The sequence below is a fragment of the Sus scrofa genome, chromosome 1 (genome assembly GCF_000003025.6).
Source record: "Sus scrofa isolate TJ Tabasco breed Duroc chromosome 1, Sscrofa11.1, whole genome shotgun sequence".
NCBI classification, from domain to species: domain Eukaryota; kingdom Metazoa; phylum Chordata; class Mammalia; order Artiodactyla; family Suidae; genus Sus; species Sus scrofa.
The window spans coordinates 138,018,733-138,031,850 of record NC_010443.5 but is presented as its reverse complement, the minus strand read 5'-3'; the positions used below and the strand labels follow the sequence as shown (position 1 = coordinate 138,031,850).

General features: G+C 36.1%; 1 protein-coding gene across 4 annotated transcripts in view; it reads right to left on the bottom strand.

The window, feature by feature from the left end:
* The window catches only part of LRRC28 (leucine rich repeat containing 28), a 196,309-nt gene that overhangs the window by 162,998 nt on the left and 20,193 nt on the right, over positions 1-13,118 (bottom strand). For all 4 annotated transcript variants that reach the window (XM_001925096.7, XM_013993225.2, XM_021098403.1 and 1 more), the window contains one exon: positions 4,939-4,979. In XM_001925096.7, coding sequence (XP_001925131.4) covers positions 4,939-4,979 — 41 coding nt within the window. The remainder of the gene's footprint in view (positions 1-4,938; positions 4,980-13,118) is intronic.

Genomic DNA, 13,118 nt, shown 5'->3' with positions numbered 1-13,118 from the left:
AGCACAAACAGATTAAAATTAAAGAATGCAAGTTCCAATTTTGGTACAGAAGAATGGAGTGATCCTCTGGCAACTAAAACACTGGAGAACACACACAGACAAAACTAACCCAAGGCATTGTGGAGTAAACAAAAAAATAACCCAAATCTGGAGGAGAGTCAAAACTTAGAAGAAAGATAGGTGTCTGAATTTCCTTTTTTAAAAATATTAACAGCAATTAGTCTAAGAAGGGTACAGACAGTTACCACAAAAAGTGGCTAAAATTCCAAAAGAGAACTGCAGTCTTACTAGCCTAAAGGAGGACAGAGTTCAGGGCAATCATGGCCCCTGACAAGCAAAGGGATAATTAAAAAAAAAATTTTTTTAAAAGAACAAGGGAGAGGAAATTCCAAATTCTACCTATAAACTTTGCCTAAATCAGTGCTGACTCCAGAACCATTTATATATGGGAAAAATACAGCTAAACATAAAATAACTGGACTGAGATCAGCTGCCTTCCAAGAGGAGGTTTATTTTTTGAGTCACACCAGGTAAATTAATTGCTAAAATAAAAACATTGACACTTTTTAAGAAATATAACATATTCTAGTCCCCAAAACATACATCCCCAAATGTCAGATAATAACCTAAAATTACTCAACAGATGAAAACTCAGGAAAGTGTCAATGACAACAACAAACAGTGGATAGCAACCTCAGATAACCCTGATGTTGGAATTAACAATTTTTTTTAGTTATCTTAACTATGCATAGTAACCTAAAGTAATATACACCTTAATGAAAAGACAAGAAATCTCAGAAAAGAAATAGAAACTAAATAAAAAAAAGAAAATTCTAGAACTGAAAAATTTACTGGACAAAGGTGAATAACAGAATTAACAAAACAGGCTGTTTTGATTATTATAGCTTTGTAGTACTGTCTGAGGTCTGGACAGGTTATATCCCTTGCTTTGTTCTTTTTGCTCTGGATTGCTTTGGCAATTCTGGGTCTTTCGAGTTCTATATAAATTTTAGGATTATTTGCTCTAGTTTGGTGAATAATGTTATGGGTAATTTGATAGGCATTGCATTAAATTTGTAGATTGCTTTGGGTATTATGGCCTTTTTAACTATATTAATTCTTCCAATCCAACTTTAAGATGGATCAATATAAATGATTCAATCTAAGTGCAGAGAGAAAAAAGACTGAGGAAACATGAAGTGCCTCATAGGTATGCAGGACAATATCAACAAGTACATCAATATACATGTAAATGTAGTCCAAGAAGGAGAGAGGAAATGGTGAATAAAAACATTTTAAGAAGTAATGGTTAAAAATGTCCCAAATTTGGTAAAAGACATAAATTCACAGATTCAAATGCCCAGCAAACTCCAAGACAAACACAAAAGAAAATTATACCAGGGCACATCATAGTTAAATTGCTAAAAACCAAAGATCAAAAGAAAATCATGAAAGAAGCCAGAGAAAAATGATATGTAACATACATGTGAGAAATGGTAAACATTCCACTGACTTCTTATGAGAACTTATAAAGACCAGAAGACAGTTAAATACTTTTAAAGGACTCAAAGAAATAACTGTCAAGCCAGATTTCGATAGCCATTGCATAGATAATTCAGTTTAGAACCTATGTTGCAGTCTCCCTCTTTATGATTGTTTCACTTCCTTGCCCGAAGGCCCCAAGGATTTTTTTCCTTTAAAGTCTGAAAAGGCCATTGAAAAAATTTCACACCCATTACTACTAACAATTTTTGAAAAAACAGGAATTAATAGTGCAGTAGGTATCCCTTAACATGGTCCCCATTGATCTCTGCTATCTGGCATTCATGTAACAGCTACCCTTCAAGTGGTAGCTAGATCTAGTGGTATACTTGTAACAGACAAAATTTAGCAAAAGTGACAGGATGCCACTTCCACAATTAGATTAGAGAGAGACTATAGCCCTGCCTTACATACCCTCTCTTGATCTTCTGCTTGCTCACTCTGATAGAAGTTAGCTGTCATGTTGTGAGCTACATAACAGTGGCTAAGTGGCAAGGGACTAACGAGTCCTCTGGCCAATAGCCAGTTAGGAACTAAGGGCCTTGGTCCAACATCCTGCAGGGAATTAATTGAATCCTGCCAACAACCACATGAGTGAAAATAGAGGAGGATCCTTCTGATCCTTCTTCAGCTGAGCTTAAGTCAGCAGCCCAGGGCAGTAACCTTGATTCAAGTCTTAAGAGAAACACTAAAGTAAAGGCACCCAGCTAAGTCAAGCCCAGATTCTGGACCTTCATAAAATGAGGGAATAAGTGTTTATTCTTGTAAATACCCCTACATTTTAAGCAACTATATTTTGGGGCAATCTTCTAAACAGCAACAGATAATTAACAAAAATGGATATTTACTTAACACAATAGAATTGTGCTAACTGTAAAGCAAGCACCTTTCTTAGTGGAAAAGACATGGAGGCATTCCCACTAAAGTCAGAAAGAAGACAAGGTTGCCCACTACTTCGAGTACAATTTTACACTACTCTGTAAAGTGACTAGCCAATGCAATCACATTAGAGAGAATAATTAAAGATTTGGAAAAGAAGAAATAACACTATCTGCATTTCAGACTTGACAGTACACATGGAAAACTCTGGAGAATCAAGAATAAAACTAACTAAACTAAAAGATTTCAGGAAAGCAGCAAGATACAAAGTTGCACAAATGAATAATGCTCCTATATATAAAAAATAGTAAGAAGATATAACAGATAAGAAAAATCATTTACATAGCAAAAATATTAATCACTTAAGAATAAACTATTAGAAATGTTCAAAATTTATATGAAGAAAACTATAAAGCACCTATTAAGCCTATTAAGGACACAAAAGTAAAAACTATTTAGACATCCTTGTTCTAGGAAATAGACACTGACGTATTTAGAAGTAAAAGGCCATGATGTATTTAACTTACTCTCAAAAGCTTCACAAAAAATACACATATAACATAAAGAGAATGAAAGCAAAAATTTGATAAAGCAAATGAGGTAGAACATCACCAAAGATGTTTGAATTAAACCTAATCCAGAGAAACAATCAAACAAATCCAGCCATCTACTTCAAAAAGATATTTTGGGAGGAAATTAGGATAATTTAAATATGAACTATATATTAAATTAACATTACTTTTCTTATGCCTAAAAATAATATAATTATATGCAAGAATGTCTTTATTCTTAGGAGATCATGCTGATGTATTTAGGGTAAAGTACAATGTGTGAGCAAGAAGAAAGCAAAGGAAGGAAGATGAAAGGGAAAGTAGAGAGAAAGGGTAGAAAAGAAGAGAGAAAGCAAATGTGGCAAAATGCTAAGTGATTAAATTTAGGTGAAGACTGAACAGCTGATCCTTTTTTCTTTTTTTTTTTTTTTTTTTTTTTTTTTGTCTTTTTGCCTTTTCTAGAGCTGCCCCGCGGCTTATGGAAGTTCCCAGGCTAGGGGTCCAATCTAAGCCGTAGCTGCTGGCCTGCTGGTCTACGCCGGAGCCACAGCAAAGTGGGATCCGAGCCGCGTCTACAACCTACATCACAGCTCACAGCAACGCTGGATCCTTAACCCACTAAACAAGGCCAGGGATTGAACCCGCAACCTCATGGTTCCTAGTTGGATTCATTAACCACTGAGCCACGATGGGAACTCAAGAGCGGATCCTTGAACAACATCTGTTTGAACTGCACAGGTCCACTTACACTGACTTTTTTCAACAAATACCTACTACAGTCTACACCATCTGAAGTTGGTTGAGTCTACAGATGTGGATCTGTGGGTATGGAGGGCCAACTATTAAGTTATACATGTATTTTGTAAGCAGGTGACACCTCTAACCCCCACATTGTTCAAGGGTCAACTTGCACATGAATGGTCAACTTGAATGGATGGTCCCTGTACTGTTTTCAACTTTTTTGTTGGTTTGAAATTTTTCAAAATAAAAGGATGGGTAAAAAAGAAAGTAACAGAGACTCTCAGCTTGAAAATGAAGGTGTAAAGTCAGCTTTCTTTACTTTACCTTCCGAAAATTATACCAAATAATAAAAAGAACAAGAAAAAGCATCACAAATTCCTCCTTCAACAAAAGTAGAAGAGGAGTTCCCGTCGTGGCACAGTGGTTAACGAATCTGACCAGGAACCATGAGCTGTGGGTTTGATCCCTGGCCTCACTCAGTGGGTTAAGGATCTGGCATTGCTGTGAGCTGCGGTGTAGGTCACAGATGCGGCTCGGATCCCGTACTGCTGTGGCTCTGGTGTAGGCTGGTGTTTACAGTTCTGATTAGACCCCTAGCCTGGGAACCTCCATGTGCCCCAGGAGTGGCCCAAGAAATGGCAAAAAAGACAAAAAAAAAAAAAAAAAAAAAGTAGAAGAAAGCTAGAAAGAAAGGGAAGTATAAGATATTGAAATCTCTTTTCCTTAATCAATAGACACTTAAAACTGATACACTAAAAAACAAAGGTGTAAACATTATTTAGCATTATGGAGGCAATCATGAAAATAACTAAAACAAATGAAATGTGCAGGATGTAGGGAAGGAGGCTTTTACTTATATTTTAAAACTTTTATACTGTCAGATTATTTCTATCAGTATCACATGTAGTAGTAATAGTAATAATAACACTAATATTCCAATTTCATGGACTATCCAGGATCCTGTGAAAAAGATGCTGCATCCAGAAAAAAATGTATCTTTCATCATCTTCATTACCCTGAGGTGATATTTAAAACACAAATTTAAATGGTAAAATACCTTAAAATACTATTGGGTTTAGCAGAACTACATGTCTACCTACATGAACACCATGATCATGATACCAAAAAATAGCCTGATACATCAAAATTATATTTCCTATTATTCAAATAACTTAAAATTATTTTCATTCTTGTTTTTTAAAAAAATTTAAATAAACAGACTCACAGTTCCACAAGGTTTGGAAGCTTCTGAGCAAGGTTTTCTGGCTGAAAATTAAAAACTCAGAATTAAATTTTATTTTTGAAAGACGTATAAACATTTCTAAATAGCTTAAACACAAAGTACTACCTTTCAAAAGGGTGTAAATTTTGAGAAAATGTGAAAATAATAAATCAGCAGGTCTGGGTTTATGCTTACATAGACCATACTACAATTTAAATTGATAAATTGGTACACTTAAAATCAATGTCCCTTGGAGAAACCAGATCTCATATTCCACAGTCATGGAGGAAATGAAAATGCTTTTAACAGACATAGGCAGAGGGAATAATACCATGTGACACCAGAGCCAGAGATTGGAGTGATGCAGCTACAAAGCCAAGGAACACACCACTGGCAACCCCCAGAAGCTTGGAGAAAGGAACAGATTCTCCCTCAGAGCCACGAGATGCAAGCAACCCAGCCCATACCTTGATTTTGAACTCCTGGACTCGAGAACTGTAAGAGAATAAACTTCTGTTGTTTCAAGCCACCTGGCCTGTGGAATCTGCTATAATAGCCTGGAAAACTAATACCTACCCCCACCCCATCGCACCAAAAGCCCAAACTTTACTCCTCAGGAGAGAGTACTCAGAATCCTAGAGGGCCAGAAACCAAGACCTAACTAAACAGGATAAACAGAATAAGATGGAGCTTCAGGTGATCCAAGGGAGTGTCACATTTGGCCCAGGGGCTACATTTGGAGTAGGAGTGTGCTGTGCAGGGACAGGAAACTGGCCTTTGGGAGAAGAAAGGAGATGGGTCTAGATCTCCTACACAGAGTCATAGCCCTTCAAGAACTGGCTAATCCATAAAAAGAATCCTAGAAAAATTCCACTCACAGATAGAAAACAGACTTCTTTCTGCTGGGGGCGCTGGGTAGGAGGAAAACCTCCTGTAAACAACTGAAAGTCAGCCTGCATCTCTCACACATGCACATGCACACACACACTGGGTTCAAATTTATACAAACAGAGACAGAAATTGTTAAAACTAAAGGAGCACACTGAGCCAGTAGTAGTACTGTTTTTATTCTACATTAAAATATACTGCAAAAGTAAGCTAGATATCAGTAACAAAGAATCAGAATGGCTTTTTAAAAGAAATTAGGTCTAACTTGAGTCCTGAAAGACAAATACAAATGATCAGAGGCTGCGATAGAGTGGGGAGGAAGATGGCTCCAGTTAGCTTTCTAGGCAACAGAAGCAACATATGAAAAGGCAAAAAAGAGAAGTACGTTTATGAAATCACAAATACAATCATTCCTGCTGTAGTTTCCCAACAGGATTCATGACAAAATCTTTTATTTTCAAAAATCCTGTTGTAAAAACAACCGTGTCAATAAAAAAAAGTTTGGGGAACTATAAAGTTTTAGATTTGTGACAAGTAATTTTTCTTACAGAACTTAAAAGAGTGATCACCATTAAGAAAAGGACTAGTGTTGCTCTTCTCCATCTACTTTTGTATCATTTGAATTTTTAACAATATCATCTATAATTTTAAAAATTAAAATTACACTTGAAAATGTGGTATGCACAGTATAAACTGCTACATAATTGAGTAATCAATCATGATATGTGCAATTTGGTTCTAAACACTCAATAAGAGAAATGCCATGAGTTTGGTATTTCTAGGGCATAGGGTATGAAGGTATATGGTTTTGCAGAGAGTAGCAAGGAAAAGATCACTAAGGGCTTATATTTTATACTGAGGGAAAACTTAAAAAAAAAAAAACCTTGAACATGATTTATTTTTCTAGTTAATTTTAAATAAGAAAATAAAGTTATTAATTTCATATTGGCATACTGATATATTTAAATACTCAGCAACAGTATTCAAGGCCTTTTGCAATAACCAAATACTACTGAATACGAATATTGTCATGAAATCAACAAAGTATTTATTGAGTTCCCACTTTTGATAAAACCCCTTTAATTTTCAAATGCAAAAAACTGTGTTTCCTTTTCTCCCATTTTTTGACAATATTTTCAATGAGGTCCTTCATGACAAGTTTTTCCTCAAATGTTGCTCTTGAATCTGTCCAAATCCCCAAAATGTTCCCTTTAGTAGTGGTATCTCCCCTTGTAAGAGGAATATACTCTTCCACTTATGGGCATACTTACAAGCATCCTAAGCAAACTAAAGCACTCCCTGAGTGGGGGTTGGGTGAGAGGTAAAAGGTTGTTCTTCTAAAAAAGGAAAGACCCGTCCAGAAAAGAAATGCTATTAGACCCTCATCTAGTTTTATCCGTTACAATATCAATATTCTATCTTGCTAACTAGAGGGCTCATGGTCATTCTTTCCAGATGTTTACTAGGCTCCATCACACAGTACTGTAATTTTTCCATGACAAGCTTATTAGTTCTTTTGAGCTATTTGTCTATGCACACAATTAAGCACTGAATGATGTTTCTCCTGCTATTAGTGCCTCACTCTTTATTAGTGAGTATGTACATCATGTTTATATTTAAAAATAAGCATACTAACCTAGATAAAATTGCAGTTCATTAGAATACTGGGTTTAAAAAAAAAAAAAAAAAAAAAAACTCTTCTTTGAACCTGCCCCCAAAGCCTAGTAAATAATCACCCTACTGCACAGACTGTGGCTGACACCTACTGATATTGTATAATATCATTCTCTCCTTTCTAGTAGCACATTTTAGCAATGTAACTAAATAGTATAAGAGAAATACTACACATTTTGATTTTTCTATTTCCATAGTTCATGTGAAGTAAGTAACAGATTAGACAACACTATGTTAACATCAACATTTTTGTTATTCTGTGGGTAACTAAACTCTAATGCTGGATTACAGATGCCACATAAACTAGTTTATTTTGACTCATAAGATTTAATCTATTAAGTCTTAAAATGTTTTTAAATTTTAAAATCTTGATAGATAAAAGCAATAATTTTAAAGTGCCTTATAAAACTACTATTACAATTATCTCCTTCTTTTTCACACTTTTGACATAGAAAAGTTTTAATATAACCAAAAAAAACCCACAAAAAAACAACAACAACAAAAAAGGAGTTCTCTGATGGCTAGGCTGGTTAAGGATCTGGCATTTTCAATGCTGTGGCTCAGGTTCAATTCCTGGCCTGAGACCTTCCACATGCTGTGGGTGCAGTGAAAAAAAAAATAATAATAAAATAATAATGAACAACCTGTACCCAAATTCCTTGAATATGAATACTTCCTAGTAAACTAATCAAAAATTGTTTTATAAATTAAGCCAAATTTCTCTTCATTAAATTTCATATCTCATACTATCACTTAACTGAATAATTTTTCTTCACAAACAACATAGAAGTAAATTTAGCAGGCACAGTTATTATAAAATTTACCTCAAATTTTGAAACTTTGATTCTTCACCATATCCTTTTACAGAAAACTTTCAATCATCTTAAACAGGAATGTTCTAAAATTGTGTATCTTGCAACAAATATTTCAAATATGTTGTAAACAACATGTTCGGTCATGTTCTCTTGTAGTCACTGTGTACCACTTACTCTTTTCTTCTCCTTCTGGGACCCTGGTAGGACTGCACTTCTCTCTTCAAGCTGGACATGGCTAAACGACTTGCTTTGGCCAGCGAAATTACATCAAAGTGGAGGCCTTGGAGAACTTGAGCAGGAAAGGTCCATGGTGACCTTTGTCAGCCTTCGTCTCTGGTAAAGCTACCAGGAACCAAAGTCCCCAAGAGATCTGAGAGAGTAGTGCAGTGTGAACTACAAACCACTGTGCTGTTACAAACCACTAGGATTTAAGAGTTCAACAAAACTTGCTCCATTCTACCTCTAAGAACACATTTGAAAAAAAGTCATAAGGATAAACAATGAGATCCCACTGTATAGCACAGAGAACTATATCCAATCACTGTGACAGAACATAATAGAAGATAATATGAGAAAAAGAATATGTATATGCATGACCGAGTCAGTTTGCTGTACAGGAGAAATTGACAGAACATTGTAAATGAACTATAATAAAAACATTTTCTAAAAGGTAGTTAGTAATTGGCAAATAGGTGTAATCAAGAAGTTAACACTCCTTCCACTGTATATCAGTAATTTTTGAGAGATTAATGCAAGTGATTTCAAATTTTATACATAATTTAATCACATTTTTCTTACATTCTAGTAATAAAGAGAAGAAACATTTTCAATTAAATAGATGATATGAATTTCTACCTTTCTGATTCACATGCTATTTGGGATAGGCCTCAGCTAGACAGACAACATTTCAAAGACAGCTCCTACTCTACCATATTCTGTGCCTCATGCTTTATTCTGCTTTTGTTTTTGTTCTGTTTGCAAACAATAAAGAAAGAAGGTCAAGAACCTGAGGTAAAAAAAAAAAGGTCATGAATTAAATGCATAGTTTTTAAAAGTAGTTATAAAAAGTAGAATGAAGTCAGATTCTACTCACATCATATACAGAAGTTATTTAAAAATTAACTAAAAATGGATTAATGACTTAAAATCATAAAACTCACAGAAGAAAACATATGGGTAAATTTTCATGATCATGGATTTGACAATGTAGTCATAGATATGAAAACAAAAGCAGGAGAAACAATAGGAAAAATACATAAACTAGACTTCATCAAAATTTAAAAATTTTATGCATAAAAGAACATTTTAAGAAAGTGAGAGAGTTCCCGTCGTGGCGCAGTAGTTAACGAATCCGACTAGGAACCATGAGGTTGCGGGTTCGGTCCCTGCCCTTGCTCAGTGGGTTAAGGATCTGGCGTTGCCGTGAGCTGTGGTGTAGGTTGCAGACACAGCTCGGATCCCGCGTTGCTGTGGCTCTGGTGTAGGCCGGTGGCTACAGCTCCAATTGGACCCCTAGCCTGGGAACCTCCATATGCCGCGGGAGTGGCCCAAGAAATAGCAACAACAACAACAACAACAAAAAGACAAAAGACAAAGAAAAAAAAAAAAGAAAAAGAAAGTGAAAAGGCAACATATAGAATTGAAGGAAATATTTTCACATCTTATCTGATAAGGGTCTAGAAACAATTCAACCCCCCCCCAAAAAAAAACCCCAAGTGAAAAATGGGCAAAGGATTTGAAACGACACTTTTTAAAGAAGATATGCAAATGCCCAATAAGCACATGAGAAGACACTCAACTTCATTAGCATTAGGGAAATGCAAACCAAAATCATGAGGTACCACTTCAAAAACACTAGGATGGTCATAAATTTTTTCTTAATGTAAAATAACAAGTGTGGACTAGGATATGAAGACATTGGAACCCTTGTACATTGCTGGCAGTAATGTAATATGGTTCAGCCACTGTAGAAAATAATTTGGCTGTTCCTCAAAAAGTTAAATATAGAATTGCCTTAAGATCCCACAATTCCACTCATATATATATTATATATATACCCCAAATAATTAAACACGTCCCACCTGTCTCACTGTAATTGTTACTATGTTCCTAGGGACCTCCCCACCCCAACAACGTGGTCTACTCCTTCCTTCCCCCTACTGGGAAAGGTATGTGGCCCACTCCTTACCCCACCCCTATAGGGATAATAATAATAATAATAACACCCCCAAACAACCAGCAAGTGTATCCCAAGATCCCATCCTTCCCCAACCAACCAGCAATTGTTATCAGAAGATTCCATTTTCCCTAGCCAATCAGCAGGTCAACAGGTCTATGGTAAGACCACTCCTTGCACTCTGTTGTCTTTGGGCTATAAAAACAGACACAACCATGAGCCCAGGGTCCTCTCTCCCTGATTATCAGGAAGTCGGCCCACTGTGTTAACAGTGTCTCTTGTCTCAATAAACTCGTCTTTTCTACACCCTGCTTTGAATCCAGAAAATTCTTTTTCCAGCTACATGCAGAGACCACAACACAAACAGTCCAAATGTCCATCCATGGATGAACAGATAAACTGTGGTATATACACACAGTGGAATCTTATTAAGTCATACAAATGAATGAAGAAATGATATACACTACCACTTGGATGAATTTGGAGAACATTTTGCTCAGTGAAAAGAAGTGGATACAAAAGGTGACATGCTGAATGATCCCATTTATATGAAATATCCAAAAGTGATAAATCCACAAAGACAGAACACAGATTGGTGGCTGGAGGGCTGGGGTGTGGAGGGGGATGGGGAGAAATTGCTCCCCATTAGGAAAAGGAGTTTTACTTTGGAGTGATGGATATGTTTGGAACTAAAGTGAGGTGGTTATCGCACAACACTGTGAATATACTAAATGCTACTGAATTTTTCATATTAAAATGGTTAATTTTACACTATGTGAACTTCACCTCAGTAAGTTATTTTCAACTTTAATAAAGTTAATTAAGTTTTAGTACTGAAGGCAAAAAGCACTTCATTCAAAAATCACCATACTCTCTTGTTGGATCAATCAGTCAATAATTTGGTGTCACTGCTTCTGAGCAAGGATACTACAAGAGTTAAATACCATGCAGCTACAAAACAACCACGGTAAAACCTCTTTTACTGTCAGGAATATTAGCCCATTCCTTCTCCAGTATTTCTCTTCCTTTACATACATTATAAAGCAGTATTTCGCAACAGAAAAATCAAAAACCCTACCAGGCTAATGCGAACAGAGAGATAAGTAGCCCCACCTTTCGTTTCCCACAGAAGCAGAAAGGCTCTCCAGAGTACTAGTCACCAGTTGTTCCCCAGCATTCCTTAACATTGACTCTCTTGTCTCTTAACTCACTTTCCAATAACTACTTATTTTCCCCTTTAAAATTTCTCTCCAAATAAACTCTAAGCAGACAAAAGAGTATGAGCCTTGCCTTAACACTTGTCATATTTCCTAGAGACAGAAAAACACAGCGGATTGTCAATACCTGCATCTACTAAGATCAAAATCACTAACAGTTAAGTTCATTTCTTCTGAAATGAGTGACACAAAGGAATGTTATTAAATACGGTTTTCATTTAAATTATCCTAGAGGAGTTCCCGTCGTGGCGCAGTGGTTAACGAATCCGACTAGGAACCATGAGGTTGCGGGTTCGGTCCCTGCCCTTGCTCAGTGGGTTAAGGATCCGGCGTTGCCGTGAGCTGTGGTGTAGGTTGCAGACACAGCTCGGATCCCGCCTTGCTGTGGCTCTGGCGTAGGCCGGTGGCTACAGCTCCGATTGGACCCCTAGCCTGGGAACCTCCATATGCCGCGGGGAGCAGCCCAAGAAATAGCAACAACAACAACAACAACAAAAAAGACAAAAAGACCCCCAAAAAAAAAAAAAATTATCCTAGAAAGCCTGACACACATTTCACAGGGACAGGAGCATGGGGAGAAGGGGCAATAAGAAATAGGTTTAAAAGCATTAATAGCTCACTAACCCCTCTTGCTAAGAGAAGACTACTTCTAGCAAGGACTGTGCAATCACTGATAGGTCAAGTATCACCAGAAGTTACCAGTGACATCCTGTTTCCCAGCAAAATGTAATGACTACACTGTGCAAATAACAGGTAATCTATTAATAAGCAATACAAAAAGATAATCTCAAACATATATCAGTGTTTTATGGAAAAATGTAAATTTTAATTATTTGAACATGCAAGCATAACAGCTTTAGGTTTGGGGGGACTGTTTTCTTAAAAAAAAAAAAAAAATGAAAAGCCATGGCAAATACCCAAATATCTTGGAATGCAGCCACCAAAATAATGACAGGTATTTTATTTTGCTCATTAAAACAAAAATTTCAATGGAAATTCATTGAATACGAGCATTACAAACATTAAAATAAAGTCATTTCAACAGGGAAGGAAAGGGGGGAAAAGTGAGCGAAGGAAAAATTTTAAAAATATAGACAACTTTTGTTTCTAAAGTTGTCTTTGAGGTGCCTCTTTTGGGGGCAATAATTTTCTTTACCAGTCTGTTGCATAAACATAGAATGGCAGGTTGACTTTTATGATAAAAATGAGTCAGTATTATGATTTTAATGTATACTTCTTTTTGTTTTTTTCAGTCACACACACGGCAGGTCCAACAGAACTTTCTATGATGATGAAATAGTCTCTATCTACACATCCAGTATGGTGGCTACTAGCTACATATGCCTATTAAGCACTTCAATTGTGGTTTCTGTGACTAAGGAATTGAATTTTCAGTACATTTCATTATAACTT